Source organism: Oncorhynchus kisutch, unplaced genomic scaffold (assembly GCF_002021735.2).
Source record: "Oncorhynchus kisutch isolate 150728-3 unplaced genomic scaffold, Okis_V2 scaffold3917, whole genome shotgun sequence".
Classification (NCBI taxonomy): Eukaryota; Metazoa; Chordata; class Actinopteri; order Salmoniformes; family Salmonidae; genus Oncorhynchus; species Oncorhynchus kisutch.
Window position 1 is genome coordinate 56215 of NW_022265862.1, and position 16386 is coordinate 72600.

General features: G+C 47.8%; 3 protein-coding genes across 4 annotated transcripts in view; 2 read left to right on the forward strand and 1 right to left on the reverse strand.

The window, feature by feature from the left end:
- LOC109877410 (forkhead box protein K1) overlaps positions 1 to 7174 on the forward strand; it is a 28001-nt gene extending 20827 nt beyond the window's left edge. The window contains exons 5-10 of one of the 2 annotated variants that reach the window (XM_031821186.1): positions 584 to 777; positions 2020 to 2025; positions 2194 to 2360; positions 4285 to 4569; positions 6255 to 6434; positions 6598 to 7174. In XM_031821186.1, coding sequence (XP_031677046.1) covers positions 584 to 777; positions 2020 to 2025; positions 2194 to 2360; positions 4285 to 4569; positions 6255 to 6434; positions 6598 to 6818 — 1053 coding nt within the window. In that variant the 3' untranslated portion in view covers positions 6819 to 7174. The remainder of the gene's footprint in view (positions 1 to 583; positions 778 to 2019; positions 2026 to 2193; positions 2361 to 4284; positions 4570 to 6254; positions 6435 to 6597) is intronic. The other variant, XM_031821187.1, reaches the window with a different exon arrangement.
- Positions 7175 to 7768: 594 nt separating this feature from the next.
- Positions 7769 to 10688, forward strand: LOC116372099 (keratin-associated protein 5-4-like). The gene is made up of 3 exons (XM_031821185.1): positions 7769 to 7821; positions 8732 to 9001; positions 10634 to 10688. The coding sequence occupies exons 1-3, from the start codon at positions 7769 to 7771 to the stop codon at positions 10686 to 10688; spliced, it is 378 nt and encodes a 125-aa protein (XP_031677045.1).
- A 3854-nt stretch (positions 10689 to 14542) lies between these two features.
- Positions 14543 to 16386, reverse strand: part of LOC116372105 (ras-associating and dilute domain-containing protein-like) — a 77240-nt gene continuing 75396 nt past the window's right edge. Inside the window, 2 exon segments of the mRNA XM_031821194.1 lie at positions 14543 to 15089; positions 15575 to 15714. Coding sequence (XP_031677054.1) covers positions 14990 to 15089; positions 15575 to 15714 — 240 coding nt within the window. The 3' untranslated portion in view covers positions 14543 to 14989.

The following is a 16386-nucleotide window of genomic DNA, read 5'->3' on the forward strand; positions in this document are numbered from 1 at the left end:
GACACATCACCTACCACTACTACCAGGTAACTAGACACATCACCTACCCCTACTACCAGGTAACTAGACACATCACCTACCCCTACTACCAGGTAACTAGACACATCACCTACCCCTACTACCAGGTAACTAGACACATCACCTACCCCTACTACTACTACCAGGTAACTAGACACATCACCTACCCCTACCCCTACTACCAGGTAACTAGACACATCACCTACCCCTACTACCAGGTAACTAGACACATCACCTACCACTACTACCAGGTAACTAGACACGTCACCTACCCCTACTACCAGGTAACTAGACACATCACCTACCCCTACTACCAGGTAACTAGACACATCACCTACCCCTACTACCAGGTAACTAGACACATCACCTACCCCTACCCCTACTACCAGGTAACTAGACACGTCACCTACCCCTACTACCAGGTAACTAGACACATCACCTACCCCTACTACCAGGTAACTAGACACATCACCTACCCCTACTACCAGGTAACTAGGTTTGTGATGTAATGTTGTGTTCTCTCTCCGAAGTATCACCAACTCTCCTCCCCTTCCTCTGTTCCCAGAACTCGATCCGCCACAACCTGTCTCTGAACCGTTACTTCCTGAAGGTGGCTCGTAGCCAGGAGGAGCCTGGGAAAGGTAGTTTCTGGCGCGTGGACTCGGCCTCCGAGGGCAAGCTGGTGGAACAAGCCTTCAGGAAGAGACGGCAGAGGGGCGTGGCCTGCTTCCGCACACCGTTCGGACCGCTCTCGTCCAGGTACGACCCCTGAACCCTGACCTCTAGCTAATCAAGTTCGTGAAGAGCAACTGTTAGTATAACCAGGTGTGTTATAGTGCAGGGTTGTAGTAAAAGCCTGCACACACAGTAGCTTCTCTTCAGACCCTCCTTGATGTATTGACCTGTAAACCCGCAGTTCAACAGTTATAATCTGTCTGTTTCTGCCTCTGTCCTCTCTCTCTCTGTCCTCTCTCTCTCTGTCCTCTCCTCTCTGTCCTCTGTCAGTTAAACAGTTATAATCTGTCTGTTTCTGCCTCTGTCTCTCTCTCTCTCTCTCTCTCTCTCTCTCTGTCTCTCTCTCTCTGTCTCTCCTCTCTGTCTCTCCTCTCTGTCCTCTCCTCTCCTCTCTGTCAGTTCAACAGTTATAATCTGTCTTTCTGTTTAACTCTCTCTGTCCTCTCCTCTCTGTCCTCTCCTCTCTCTCTGTCTCTCCTCTCTGTCCTCTGTCAGTTCAACAGTTATAATCTGTCTTTCTGTTTAACTCTCTCTCTGTCCTCTCCTCTCTGTCCTCTCTGTCAGTTAAACAGTTATAATCTGTCTGTTTCTGCCTCTGTCTCTCTCTCTCTGTCTCTCCTCTCTGTCCTCTCCTCTCTGTCAGTTCAACAGTTATAATCTGTCTTTCTGTTTAACTCTCTCTGTCCTCTCTCTCTCTCTCTCTGTCCTCTCCTCTCTGTCCTCTCCTCTCTCTCTGTCTCTCCTCTCTGTCCTCTGTCAGTTCAACAGTTATAATCTGTCTTTCTGTTTAACTCTCTCTCTGTCCTCTCCTCTCTGTCTCTCTCTCTCTGTCTCTCCTCTCCTCTCTCCTCTCTCTCTGTCCTCTCCTCTCTGTCTCTCTCTCTCTGTCTCTCCTCTCTGTCCTCTCCTCTCCTCTCTCTCTGTCCTCTCCTCTCTCTCTGTCCTCTCCTCTCTGTCTCTCTCTCTCTGTCTCTCTCTCTCTGTCTCTCCTCTCTCTGTCCTCTCCTCTCTCTCTGTCCTCTCCTCTCTGTCTCTCTCTCTCTGTCTCTCCTCTCTGTCCTCTCTGTCAGTTCAACAGTTATAATCTGTCTTTCTGTTTAACTCTCTCTCTGTCCTCTCCTCTGTCTCTCCTCTCTGTCTCTCCTCTCTGTCCTCTCCTCTCTCTCTGTCTCTCCTCTCTGTCCTCTCTGTCAGTTCAACAGTTATAATCTGTCTTTCTGTTTAACTCTCTCCTCTCTCTTCTTCTGCTCCCGTTTAATTGGATAGAACAAAGTAAGTCTCTCTCTCAGTAAGGTGTGTGTCTGAAACAATCCTGGAGTGTGTGTTCGCTCTCACCTTATGAAAAGTCCCATTCTCAGTCTGAGAGGAGAGGGTGGTGTGTTTCGCTGGAGGGTGTTGTGTTTGCCGTGTGTTAATGCCCTAACCATTCCCCCTCTCTAGGAGTGCCCCAGCCTCCCCCACCCACCAGGGTCTCCTTTCCCCTCCCTCCAGTGGTCTTCAGACCCCAGAGTGTCTCTCTAGAGAGGGATCTCCGCTGTCTCACCACCACGACCTCGCTCACAAACTGGCCTCCGTACCAGAGTACAGATATACACAGAGCGCCCCAGGTAGGAAGGCATCTACACCACAAACTGGCCTCCCCACTAGATACAGAGCTCCCCAGGTAGGGACACATCTACACCATAACCTGTCCTCCTCACTAGATACAGAGCTCCCCAGGTAGGGACACATCTACACCATAACCTGTCCTCACTAGATACAGAGCTCCCCAGGTAGGGACACATCTACACCATAACCTGTCCTCCTCACTAGATACAGAGCTCCCCAGGTAGGGACACATCTACACCATAACCTGTCCTCACTAGATACAGAGCTCCCCAGGTAGGGACACATCTACACCATAACCTGTCCTCCTCACTAGATACAGAGCTCCCCAGGTAGGGACACATCTACACCATAACCTGTCCTCACTAGATACAGAGCTCCCCAGGTAGGGACACATCTACACCATAACCTGTCCTCACTAGATACAGAGCTCCCCAGGTAGGGACACATCTACACCATAACCTGCCCTCCTCACTAGATACAGAGCTCCCCAGGTAGGGACACATCTACACCATAACCTGTCCTCACTAGATACAGAGCGCCCCAGTTAGGGACACATTTACACCATAACGTGTCCTCCTCACTAGATACAGAGCTCCCCAGGTAGGGACACATCTACACCATAACCTGTCCTCACTAGATACAGAGCGCCCCAGGTAGGGACACATCTACACCATAACCTGTCCTCCTCACTAGATACAGAGCTCCCCAGGTAGGGACACATCTACACCATAACCTGTCCTCCTCACTAGATACAGAGCTCCCCAGGTAGGGACACATCTACACCATAACCTGTCCTCACTAGATACAGAGCTCCCAGATAGGGACACATCTACACCATAACCTGCCCTCTTCACTAGATACAGAGCTCCCCAGGTAGGGACACATCTACACCATAACCTGTCCTCCTCACTAGATACAGAGCTCCCCAGGTAGGGACATATCTACACCATAACCTGTCCTCTTCACTAGATACAGAGCTCCCCAGGTAGGGACACATCTACACCATAACCTGTCCTCACTAGATACAGAGCTCCCCAGGTAGGGACACATCTACACCATAACCTGTCCTCACTAGATACAGAGCTCCCCAGGTAGGGACACATCTACACCATAACCTGTCCTCCTCACTAGATACAGAGCTCCCCAGGTAGGAACACATCTACACCATAACCTGTCCTCACTAGATACAGAGCTCCCCAGGTAGGGACACATCTACACCATAACCTGTCCTCCTCACTAGATACAGAGCTCCCCAGGTAGGGACACATCTACACCATAACCTGTCCTTACTAGATACAGAGCTCCCCAGGTAGGGACACATCTACACCATAACCTGTCCTCACTAGATACAGAGCTCCACAGGTAGGGACACATCTACACCATAACCTGCCCTCTTCACTAGATACAGAGCTCCCCAGGTAGGGACACATCTACACCATAACCTGTCCTCCTCACTAGATACAGAGCTCCCCAGGTAGGGACACATCTACACCATAACCTGTCCTCCTCACTAGATACAGAGCTCCCCAGGTAGGAACACATCTACACCATAACCTGTCCTCCTCACTAGATACAGAGCTCCCCAGGTAGGGACACATCTACACCATAAACTGTCCTCACTAGATACAGAGCTCCCCAGGTAGGGACACATCTACACCATAACCTGTCCTCCTCACTAGATACAGAGCTCCCCAGGTAGGGACACATCTACACCATAACCTGTCCTCACTAGATACAGAGCTCCCCAGGTAGGGACACATCTACACCATAACCTGTCCTCCTCACTAGATACAGAGCTCCCCAGGTAGGGACACATCTACACCATAACCTGTCCTCCTCACTAGATACAGAGCTCCCCAGGTAGGAAGGCATCTACAGATGCTCAGACAACTAAAGACAGTGTTTGTGTCCCCCCCCCCCCAGGTTCTCCAGTACATGGCCAGCCTGTGATCATGGCCGCCCCGCCCCACCCCCTGCCCTCGGGGATGGGTAAACCCCTGGCCTTGTTCTCGGGCCCCGGAGTCGCTGGGGGACAGACCCTCCACATGCTGCAGAGCCCCCCCAACACCCTCACCATGCTCCGTCTGGTCACCACGGCTACGGCCTCCCACCCCCCAAACGGCTACATCCTCACCCCCGGCGGGGGCCAGAGTCGTGGTAATACAGGCGCTGGCCAGCAGGGAGCAGAGGGCACCGGCGAGCAGAGAGGTACGGCTAGATTGTGACCCCAATCCCAAATGAACCCTCCTAGACCCTACAATCTGAGAGGATTTGACCAGTGATTAGTAATATGGCAATAGTTCTACCTCGCCCTCTGATAGGCTAGGTAGAAATGGAACCATATTGCTTACACCAATCAAATCCTTTGAAATCTCCACGAGTGTATTGTGCTGAAGGTTTATAGGGATCAGATGCATACTGTGTATAAACGGTGCCTTCTGGGAAAGTATTCAGACCCCCTTGACTTTTTCAACATTTTGTTACAGCCTTATTCTTATATATATATATACAACAAAAATAGTCTATTTACACACTACCCCATAATGAGAAAGAAAAAAAATGTATTTTTGCATTTGTGCAAATGTGAATCTATATGGTCTGAATACTGTATGTTCTACATATTTCTCACCCAAATCAAATTGTATTTGTCAACAGGTGTAGTGTCACCTTACGGTGACTAACAATGCAGTTTTAAGAAAAATAAGTGATAAGTAAAACAATATTTAAAACTAAAGTAATTTCCAATATATTTCTCCCCCAGACATGTACTTTACATACTACTTTTTCACTACTTTTTCACAGCTGCTGTGTGTATATATATATATATATATGTGTGTGTGTGTCCGTGTGTTTTACTCAAGCTACAGTTCATAGGAAATTAGTCCATCTGAAATAAATTCATCTAATCTATGGATTCCACATGACTGGGAACAAAGACACAGATATGTCACTTTAAAACATGAAGGTGAGTCTGCAGGCCGTGGAAGAACTGGGACATTTTCATCTTCCAGGAACTGTGTCCAGATCCCAACATGGGGCTCTGGTACATTATCATGCTGAAACATGAGGTGACGGCTTCTCCAGCGAGGCCTGTGGCCATTTTGGCTTCATCACGTTGGAGGTGGCTCATGGTAGAGAAATTAACATTCAATTCTCTGGCGGACATTCCCTGCAGTCAGCATGCCAATCGCACGACTTTGAAGGTGAGAATATGAATGAATACTGAAGTCAGTTACGACGGCGAACTGCACTCAGGTCAAGACCCTGGTGAGGACGACGAGCAGACGAGCTTCCCTGAGACCTTTTCGGACAGTTTGTGAAGAAATTATTTGGTTGTGCAGTTTCATCACCTGTCCGAGTGGCTGGTCTCAGACGATCCCGCGGGTGACGAGGTCCTGGGCTGCCGTGGTTACACGTGGCCTGTGAGGCCGGCTTCCTCACGTTGGAGGTGGCTCATGGCAGAGAAATGAACATTAAATTCTCTGGCGGACATTCCCTGCAGTCAGCATGCCAATCGCACGCTCCCTCAACTTGAGACGCCTGTTGCGTTGCGTTGTGATGTGTGACCAAAACTGCACATTTTAGAGGGGCCTTTTATTGTCCCCAGCACAAGGTGCACCTGTGTAATGATCATGCCGTTTAATCGGCTTCTTGACATGCCACACCTGTCAGGTGGATGGATTATCTTGGCAAAGGAGAAAGGCTCACTAACAGCGACGTAAACAAATTTGTTCACAAAATTTTATAGAAATCAGCACTTTTGCAGTAGTTTTTATATTGGTGGTTTATATTGGTGGTTTATATTGGTGGTGGTTTATATTGGTGGTTTATATTGGTGGTTTATATTGGTGGTTTATATTGGTGTTCAGGATATTAATACGTTTCTCCCCCAGACACGCAGCAGCAGAACAGGGAGCGAGTGATCCAGTCGTTGGAGGGAGCTCAACAGGGGGGTCAGGGGTCAGAGGGGCGTGGCCTATCTCTGGGGCTGCACCAACTTCCTGTCCGCCCTGTCACTCAGAACGGCAAACACACCGCCGTCGCCACGGCTACCGGCGTCGCCAACGCTTACGGTACGGCTACCTTAGCAACCGGTGTTGTTTTTTGTTGTTGACGTGGTTGGTATGTTAATGTCATTTGATGCATGGTGAGTTATGTCTCATTGTGGTGTTGTATTGACTCTGTCCTTCCTCTCTCCTCTTCCTCACCTCCCCTCCCTCCCATCCCCACCTCCAGCTCTGACCAGTCCTCTCCAGATCCTGGCAGCCCAGGCCTCCAGCTCCCCCCCAGTCCTGGTGAGCAGACAGCCCAGCGCGGGTCCTGATGTTGGGCCGGAGGTGCCAGGCGACCCCCAGGCTAAGAGGCCTAAGATGGAGGAGGACGAGGCGGCTCCTCCCCCCATTCAGCAGCCAGTCATCGTGGCCATGAGTTCTCAGCCACACGACAACAGAAAGTAGAACTGCTGAACTCTAACCCCTTGACCTGGTGTCTAGAGGAGGAGGAGGAGGGGAGCCTCTCTGGGTGAACCATCTCACCAGTCTGACCCCTGGGTCCCAGTGTCTGCTGGTTCAACCCCTGACCTGGTGTCTAGAGGAGGAGGAGGAGCCTCTCTGGGTGAACCATCTGACCCCTGGGTCCCAGTGTCTGCTGGTTCACCCTCTGACCCCTGGGTCCCAGTGTCTGCTGGTTCACCCTCTGACCCCTGGGTCCTGCTTCAGACCAGAGCCCTACTCCCAACATAGTGTACTGCTTCAGACCAGAGCCCTACTCCCAACATAGTGTACTGCTTCAGACCAGAGCCCTACTCCCAACATAGTGTACTGCTTCAGACCAGAGCCCTACTCCCAACATAGTGTACTGCTTCAGACCAGAGCCCTACTCCCAACATAGTGTACTGCTTCAGACCAGAGCCCTACTCCCAACATAGTGTACTGCTTCAGACCAGAGCCCTACTCCCAACATAGTGTACTGCTTCAGACCAGAGCCCTACTCCCAACATAGTGTACTGCTTCAGACCAGAGCCCTACTCCCAACATAGTGTACTGCTTCAGACCAGGGCCCTACTCCCAACATAGTGTACTGCTTCAGACCAGAGCCCTACTCCCAACATAGTGTACTGCTTCAGACCAGAGCCCTACTCCCAACATAGTGTACTGCTTCAGACCAGAGCCCTACTCCCAACATAGTGTACTGCTTCAGACCAGAGCCCTACTCCCAACATAGTGTACTGCTTCAGACCAGAGCCCTACTCCCAACATAGTGTACTGCTTCAGACCAGAGCCCTACTCCCAACATAGTGTACTGCTTCAGACCAGAGCCCTACTCCCAACATAGTGTACTGCTTTAGGTTTGAGGTAAGGACCAGCAGACACTGTGGCTCAGGAGGGGAGGGGCCCTGCAGGACCCGATGTGTGTTCTCCTGCTCTCTAGCGGAGGAGAGGAGGGGCCCTGCAGGACCCGGTGTGTGTTCGGAGGAGAGGAGGGCAGAAAGAGGAGAGGAGGGAGGAGGCTAATCTAATTTAGACGATCTGATTGTGTTTAATTTCATCGTTGAAGGTGCTGAGTTCTAACCTGGGTCAACGACACACTGCAAATACTCTGTACTATAATACTCTGTACTATACTATAATACTCTGTACTATAATACTCTGTACTATACTATAATACTCTGTACTATACTATAATACTCTGTACTATAATACTCTGTACTATACTATAATACTCTGTACTATAATACTCTGTACTATACTATAATACTCTGTACTATACTATAATACTCTGTACTATACTATAATACTCTGTACTATACTATAATACTCTGTACTATACTATAATACTCTGTACTATACTATAATACTCTGTACTATACTATAATACTCTGTACTATACTATAATACTCTGTACTATACTACTCTGTACTATAATACTCGGTACTATACTATAATACTATGTACTATAATACTCTGTACTATACTACTCTGTACTATACTATAATACTCTGTACTATAATACTCTGTACTATACTATAATACTCTGTACTATAATACTCTGTGCTATACTATAATACTCTGTACTATAATACTCTGTACTATACTATAATACTCTGTACTATAATACTCTGTACTATACTATAATACTCTGTACTATACTATAATACTCTGTACTATACTATAATACTCTGTACTATACTATAATACTCTGTACTATACTATAATACTCTGTACTATACTACTCTGTACTATACTATAATACTCTGTACTATACTATAATACTGTATACCACACCTGGGTCACACAGGTGTTATGATACTGATGCTGATATGATACTATAATACTCTACTACTCTGTGGATCTCAGCTGTGTGACCCCAGGTGTGGATCTCAGCTGTGTGACCCCAGGTGTGGATCTCAGCTGTGTGACCCCAGGTGTGGATCTCAGCTGTGTGACCCCAGGTGTGGATCTCAGCTGTGTGACCCCGGGTGTGGATCTCAGCTGTGTGACACTGGGTGTGGATCTCAGCTGTGTGACCCCAGGTGTGGATCTCAGCTGTGTGACCCCGGGTGTGGATCTCAGCTGTGTGACACTGGGTGTGGATCTCAGCTGTGTGACCCCAGGTGTGGATCTCAGCTGTGTGACCCCAGGTGTGGATCTCAGCTGTGTGACCCCAGGTGTTGTTCTCAGCTGTGTGTACAGTTTAATATTTTAGCATTATAATTTTATCCCTTTAAAAAGCCTTAAATATTTCTAATTTTTTGTTGTTTTATCTAGGGAACTTTTACTTTTAACATTTAAAGAATGCTTTTAATGTTAGGTAGGAAGACTTTTATTTTGTAATGTTGCAGACTGCTTCAGAACAGGACTTTTATTTTGTAATGTTGCAGACTGCTTCAGAACAGGACTTTTATTTTGTAACGTTGCAGAGAGAGAAGCGCGTTTCAGATCGGGACATGGTGTTTGTGACTTGCAGGGAAGGAGGTAGAACCTTCTGGAAAGTCTGCTTCCCTAATGGCATCCTGTACCCTACATAGTGCACTACTGCAGACCTCCAGAAGGTTATAACTCCATCTCCCTTCCCTACAAGTCAACAAACCCCATGTCCTGATCTGAAACGTGCTTCTCTCTCTGCAACGTTACAGAATAAACAAGACTGTGATACTCTGTAAGCAGGAAGAACCTTTTTTGTCAGGGGAATTGAAAGGTGGGACCAACTCAACTTAACTACACAGCTACAATTTATAACTTAAAAAAATACATAATAATAATCTAACTGTCCTGTTTGACTCCTCACCCTCCTGTTGGACTCCTCACCCTCCTGTTGGACTCCTCACCCTCCTGTTTGACTCCTCACCCTCCTGTTTGACTCCTCACCCTCCTGTTTCTCTCTGACTCCTCACCCTCCTGTTTCTCTCTGACTCCTCACCCTCCTGTTGGACTCCTCACCCTCCTGTTTCTCTCTGACTCCTCACCCTCCTGTTTCTCTCTGACTCCTCACCCTCCTGTTCTCTCTGACTCCTCACCCTCCTGTTTCTCTCTGACTCCTCACCCTCCTGTTTCTCTCTGACTCCTCACCCTCCGTTTCTCTCTGACTCCTCACCCTCCTGTTTCTCTCTGACTCCTCACCCTCCTGTTTCTCTCTGACTCCTCACCCTCCTGTTTCTCTCTGACTCCTCACCCTCCTGTTTCTCTCTGACTCCTCACCCTCCTGTTTCTCTCTGACTCCTCACCCTCCTGTTTCTCTCTCTGACTCCTCACCCTCCTGTTTCTCTCTGACTCTCTCACCCTCCTGTTTCTCTCTGACTCCTCACCCTCCTGTTTCTCTCTGACTCCTCACCCTCCTGTTTCTCTCTGACTCCTCACCCTCCTGTTTCTCTCTGACTCCTCACCCTCCTGTTTCTCTCTGACTCCTCACCCTCCTGTTTCTCTCTGACTCCTCACCCTCCTGTTTCTCTCTGACTCCTCACCCTCCTGTTCTCTCTGACTCCTCACCCTCCTGTTTCTCTCTGACTCCTCACCCTCCTGTTTCTCTCTGACTCCTCACCCTCCTGTTTCTCTCTGACTCCTCACCCTCCTGTTTCTCTCTGACTCCTCACCCTCCTGTTTCTCTCTGACTCCTCACCCTCCTGTTTCTCTCTGACTCCTCACCCTCCTGTTTCTCTCTGACTCCTCACCCTTTCTCTGACTCTCACCCTCCTGTTTCTCTCCTCACCCTCCTGTTTCTCTCTGACTCTGTCCTGTTTGACTCCTCACCCTCCTGTTTCTCTCTGACTCTGTAGTGTCTGCTGTAGCCTGGTAGTTGTCCCGCCCCTAGTGTTCTCGTCTCGGCAGTAGAGTGCTGGTCCAGAGGTGGTTCTACTGATGGAATGTACTAGGTTCTGTAGGTTCTATTCCTCAGCCTGTCTGTTTAGAACTAAATCAGGACATCATTTTTTGTAACAATCTGGTAATATGTAACACTTCACAATGTTGTTTTTCACCCCTCGTTTGGTGTTTTTCTCATCTGCTGATCACAAGTCTTTATATAAAATCTATGATTGTTGCACAAAAAAACAACATAAAATAAATAAATAAGAAACACTGCTAAACGAAAGCTATTTCAAGGTGGGTTGAGACCATGTTAGGCGTTTTGCTGAAAGTATTTTTGCTATTCTATTAAATCGTTTTTTGTTTTGTTTTTTGAGAATAAAAAGTAAAAAATGTATTTTAAAATGTTTGATCTGTTTAAAAAAAAAAAAGTTGTAGCACAAATAAAATTATCTCGTTGATCTGCTGTGTCCAGCAGTCTTTTTAAAAAAACATTTTTTTTAATTTTTTACATGAACTATAGCGCACATCACTTATACAGCTGAAAACCTGGCATTTTTTTAAAGGCGTTTTCCAAGATGTCTGCGGAGATTCACGTTAAACGCTGTACAAGGCAGCGGTACAAGGCAGCGGTACAAGGCAGCGGTACAAGGCAGCTGTACAAGTGACCCTTCAAAGTGCCTCATCGTGAGCCGTGCGGCTAGAACACATCTTACATTGAATCCCGACCCTTCTAGTTTACTTCTTTTTTTTTTTCTCAAAGAATGAGGACAAAGAGACGTTGTCACTTCCTGTCAACAGTTTATTAAATAGTCAATAATCCTGTGGTGCTTAAGAGTATAAATATTGAAAAGTCATCAGATCGGAGACATGCTGCTTGTATGAAACAAGGACTGGTACAAACCATTAACACTATGAAGTACAAATACAAGGTTAAATAATGATGTCACTGGTGTGTCGACCGACGCACATGAGGATATTGGCTTTAACTCCTTCAGGGCCTGTTTTATACCTGGTGCTCACATGTGTCCTGATCTTCTCCACATTCTGATTGTACCTACATTATTCATTTATTTTCCCCCAGGTGTGGATGATTTTTTTTATTTTTTTAAAGAAGCGATCTTGTGATCTGATCTTGTGATCTGATCTTGTGATCTGATCTTGTGATCTGATCCGATCTTGTGATCTGATCTTTCCGACCAGCTGCCGAGTTAGTCAGGGAGACGTATCTTTATGTTAAGAGATCTGGATTATTAAACGTTCAAATCATTGTTGGGGGGGGGCACTATTGACTCTAGGTATCAGCTTTATGCTGAAATAAACATCGGTAAGATTAGAACCTGTGACCTTCTAGTTCCTATTCCACTGGGCCTTGTCCACTGGGCCATCAGAGGCCTTGTCCACTGGGCCTTGTCCACTGGGCCTTGTCCACTGGGCCATCAGAGGCCTTGTCCACTGGGCCTTGTCCACTGGGCCATCAGAGGCCTTGTCCACTGGGCCATCAGAGGCCTTGTCCACTGGGCCATCAGAGGCCTTGTCCACTGGGCCATCAGATGCCTTGTCCACTGGGCCATCAGAGGCCTTGTCCACTGGGCCATCAGAGGCCTTGTCCACTGGGCCATCAGAGGCCTTGTCACTGGGCCTTGTCTACTGGGCCATCAGAGGCCTTGTCCACTGGGCCATCAGAGGCCTTGTCCACTGGGCCATCAGAGGCCTTGTCCACTGGGCCATCAGATGCCTTGTCCACTGGGCCATCAGAGGCCTTGTCCACTGGGCCATCAGAGGCCTTGTCCACTGGGCCATCAGAGGACAACATTGCCCATACCTGCCCGCCGGTCCAGCATCACTACTCTGGACGGTTCTGACTTAGAATACGTGGACAACTACAAATACCTGGGTGTCTGGTTAGACTGTAAACTCTCCTTCCAGACTCACATTATGCATCTCCAATCCAAAATTAAATCTAGAATCGGCATTCCTATTTCGCAACAAAGCCTCCTTCACTCACGCTGCCAAACATACCCTCGTAAAACTGACTATCCTACCGATCCTTGACTTCGGCGATGTAATTTACAAAATAGCCTCCAACACTCTAAATTGGATGCAGTCTATCACAGTGCCATACGTTTTGTCACCAAAGCCCCATATACTACCCAGCACTGCGACCTGTATTCTCTCGTTGGCTGGCCCTCGCTTCATATTCAACGCCAAACCCACTGGCTCCAGGTCATCTATAAGTCTTTGCTAGGTAAAGCCCCGCCTTATCTCAGCTCGCTGGTCGCCATAGCAGCACCCACCCGTAGCACGCGTCCCAGCAGGTATATCTCACTGGTCACCCCCAAAGCCAATTCCTCCTTTGGCCGCCTTTCCTTCCAGTTCTCTGCTGCCAATGACTGGAACGAACTGAATTTATCGCCTTACCTCCCTTATCCTACCTCATTTACACACACTGTATATAGACTTTTTCTACTGTATTATTGACTGTATGTTTGTTTATTCCATGTGTAACTGTGTGTTGTTGTTTGTGTTGCACTGCTTTGCTTTATCTTGGCCAGGTCACAGTTGTAAATGAGAACTTGTGGCAACCTACCACCCAAGGCCTTTTCTTATTTGACTCTCGCCTGTAAACCCCGCCCACTGACATGTCACTGAATTTTCATCCAACCAATGGCTTTGTTCTGCCAGTTCCCTAGAGGTCGGAGCTGCCCTCAGAACAACCTGCGGAGGCGGTCAGAAAGTGCTGAACACTAATCTTCTAATGGTCTAGAAATGTGGACGAGACCAGGACACAGGTTAGCATCAGCTATAAACAGGGTTCATGATGACATTCTTTCAGAACAATAGAACGTCACAATATTCTTCAATAGAACATCACAACATTCTTCAATAGAACGTCACAACATTCTTCAATAGAACATCACAACATTCTTCAATAGAACACCACAACATTCTTTATCAGAACATTCTTCATCAGAACATCACAACATTCTTCAATAGAACATCACAACATTCTTCAATAGAACACCACAACATTCTTCATAAGAACATCACAACATTCGTCACCACAACATTCTTCAATAGAGCATATCACTCCAACAGTCCTCCACACAGAGTGTGGAAGGGCACATTGATATGTACATATAACCACGCAGTTAGTACATACCATGTATATACAGTCAATGAGAGGCCAACATCATCATTATGGGACATTTCCCCATTGAATCTCAATGGTTCGGTCAGCAGATTGTTTAACAGTGGCCCCAGGTTTAAGAACAGATCAGAAAGCTGCTAATCTCTGGGTTATAATATGAATTATTCATTCTTCATCATGGTTCGGTCAGCAGATTGTTTAACAGTGGCCCCAGGTTTAAGAACAGATCAGAAAGCTACAATCTCTTGGTTATAATATGAATAAAGACGTGTTCACACATGAACCTGCTTCTGAGTCTATTCCCCACAACATGTTTGATTGAAAGCATTGTATTGTTGACAGGAGGGGGAGGAGCATCAGACCCCAAACTAACTCCACTGTGCTTTAAAAGAACCCCGGCTGGAACGGGTTAACGCTCGAGACTGATTGGTTAGACTTAGCTTCAAATCACTGACTATTCGCAGGTGATTGGTCGGAATGCCTTGGCAGTCATACTCAGAGACAATGAGAGTCAGGGGGGGTTGTGGGGGGGGGGGGGTTACTCGGTACCTCCGCCAATCCAGGCAGGGCGTGTGTTACCGTGGTAACAGCGCAGTAGAGAACGTTAGAATGTCTGTCTGGTTTTTAAGGTGTCTGTTGACTCCTCGTGTCGCAAAACTCCTGATCAATTCCTGAGTCTTCCCAGAGTGTTTTGGTGCTTTTGATCGATTCATTTGTGGATTTTCAGTTGTTTTTTTTCCAACCATCACCGTCTGAGTTCTGAGGATGAGGCTGATGTGTGTGTGTCTGTGCATGTGATACTAGGGACTGAAGGAAAGCTCCGTCTCTCTCCCAGGAGAGTATCTCCTCGTTCCAGGATCTGTCCATCTTCCTGGAATCCATCTCCTCGTTCCAGGATCTGTCCATCTTCCTGGAATCCATCTCCTCTCTTCCTCGCCTCTCCTGGTGGAGCTGTAGGGGCAGCGGTTCCCTGGAATCCATCTCCTCTCTTCCTCGTCTCTCCTGGTGGAGCTGTGGGGGCAGCGGTTCCCTGGAATCCATCTCCTCTCTTCCTCGTCTCTCCTGGTGGAGCTGTAGGGGCAGCGGTTCCCTGGAATCCATCTCCTCTCTTCCTAGTCTCTCCTGGTGGAGCTGTGGGAGCAGCGGTTTCCCTGGAGATTCCCGCCGTTCCCTCCAGTCAGCAGGACGAAGCGCTGATCTTCTCTGAGACCTCCAGGTCTGACTTGGCCACCAGGAAACGCAGACGGCCTCCGCCTAGACGAATCAGATCCACAGCACTGGAGAAGGGGGAGAGGCGGAGGAAAGAGAGACAGGAAAGGTGGAAGGAGAGAGATAGAGTTGTATTACATAGTGATCACCACAGATTAAATATTAACGATAGACAGGAGAGAGGTAGTCTGCTCCTATCAGGCTGGTCCCCCTAGTATCGTCACCTCTGGTAGTCTGCTCCCATCAGGCTGGTCCCCCTAGTATCCTCACCTCTGGTAGTCTGCTCCCATCAGGCTGGTCCCTCTAGTATCCTCACCTCTGGTAGTCTGCTCCTATCAGGCTGGTCCCCCTAGTATCCTCACCTCTGGTAGTCTGCTCCTATCAGGCTGGTCCCCCTAGTATCCTCACCTCTGGTAGTCTGCTCCTATCAGGCTGGTCCCCCTAGTATCCTCACCTCTGGTAGTCTGCTCCTATCAGGCTGGTCCCCCTAGTATCGTCACCTCTGGTAGTCTGCTCCTATCAGGCTGGTCCCGTTAACCGCTAGTATCCTCACCTCTGGTAGTCTGCTCCTATCAGGCTGGTCCCGTTAACCGCTAGTATCCGGTCTCCAATCCTCAGCCTCCCGTCAGACTCCGCCGGACCGTCTGGTATCAGAGTTCTGATATAGATCCCTGGAGCATTCAGAGGCGTGTGCTGGAGGAGGAGAGAAGTTTAGCCGTTTAAATGTTACCACCTGCTGTGTTTAGCCAAACACTATCGCCGGGTGTACATTTGGTCTTTGAATAAGTGTGTGTGTGTGTGTGTGTGTGTGTGTAAATGAGTGTATAAGGGAGGGATTCAATGGGATGGTGGGTGGATTTAGACAATGCCATTGTGTCGTCATACACAGCATTTAAAGGTAATTTCCCATTGTGTCGTCATACACAGCATTTAAAGGTAATTTCCCATTGTGTCGTCATACGCAGCATTTAAAGGTAATTTCCCATTGTGTCGTCATACGCAGCATTTAAAGGTAATTTCCCATTGTGTCGTCATACGCAGCATTTAAAGGTAATTTCCCATTGTGTCGTCATACACAGCATTTAAAGGTAATTTCCCATTGTGTCGTCATACACAGCATTTAAAGGTAATTTCCCATTGTGTCGTCATACGCAGCATTTAAAGGTAATTTCCCATTGTGTCGTCATACACAGCATTTAAAGGTAATTTCCCATTGTGTCGTCATACGCAGCATTTAAAGGTAATTTCCCATTGTGTCGTCATACACAGCATTTAAAGGTAATTTCCCATTGTGTCGTCATACACAGCATTTAAAGGTAATTTCCCATTGTGTCGTCATACGCAGCATTTAAAGGTAATTTCCCA

What these genes read in the sequence shown, in the direction of transcription:
- LOC116372099 (XM_031821185.1), top strand. Translation starts at nt 7,769, where the DNA reads ATGTGTGTTCTCCTGCTCTCTAGCGGAGGAGAGGAGGGGCCCTGCAGG. An exon ending in GAGGGGCCCTGCAGGACCCG is followed by an intron (nt 7,822 to 8,731) that starts GTGTGTGTTCGG and finishes GTGTGACCCCAG; the next exon opens with GTGTGGATCTCAGCTGTGTG. An exon ending in TCTCAGCTGTGTGACCCCAG is followed by an intron (nt 9,002 to 10,633) that starts GTGTGGATCTCA and finishes CTGACTCTGTAG; the next exon opens with TGTCTGCTGTAGCCTGGTAG.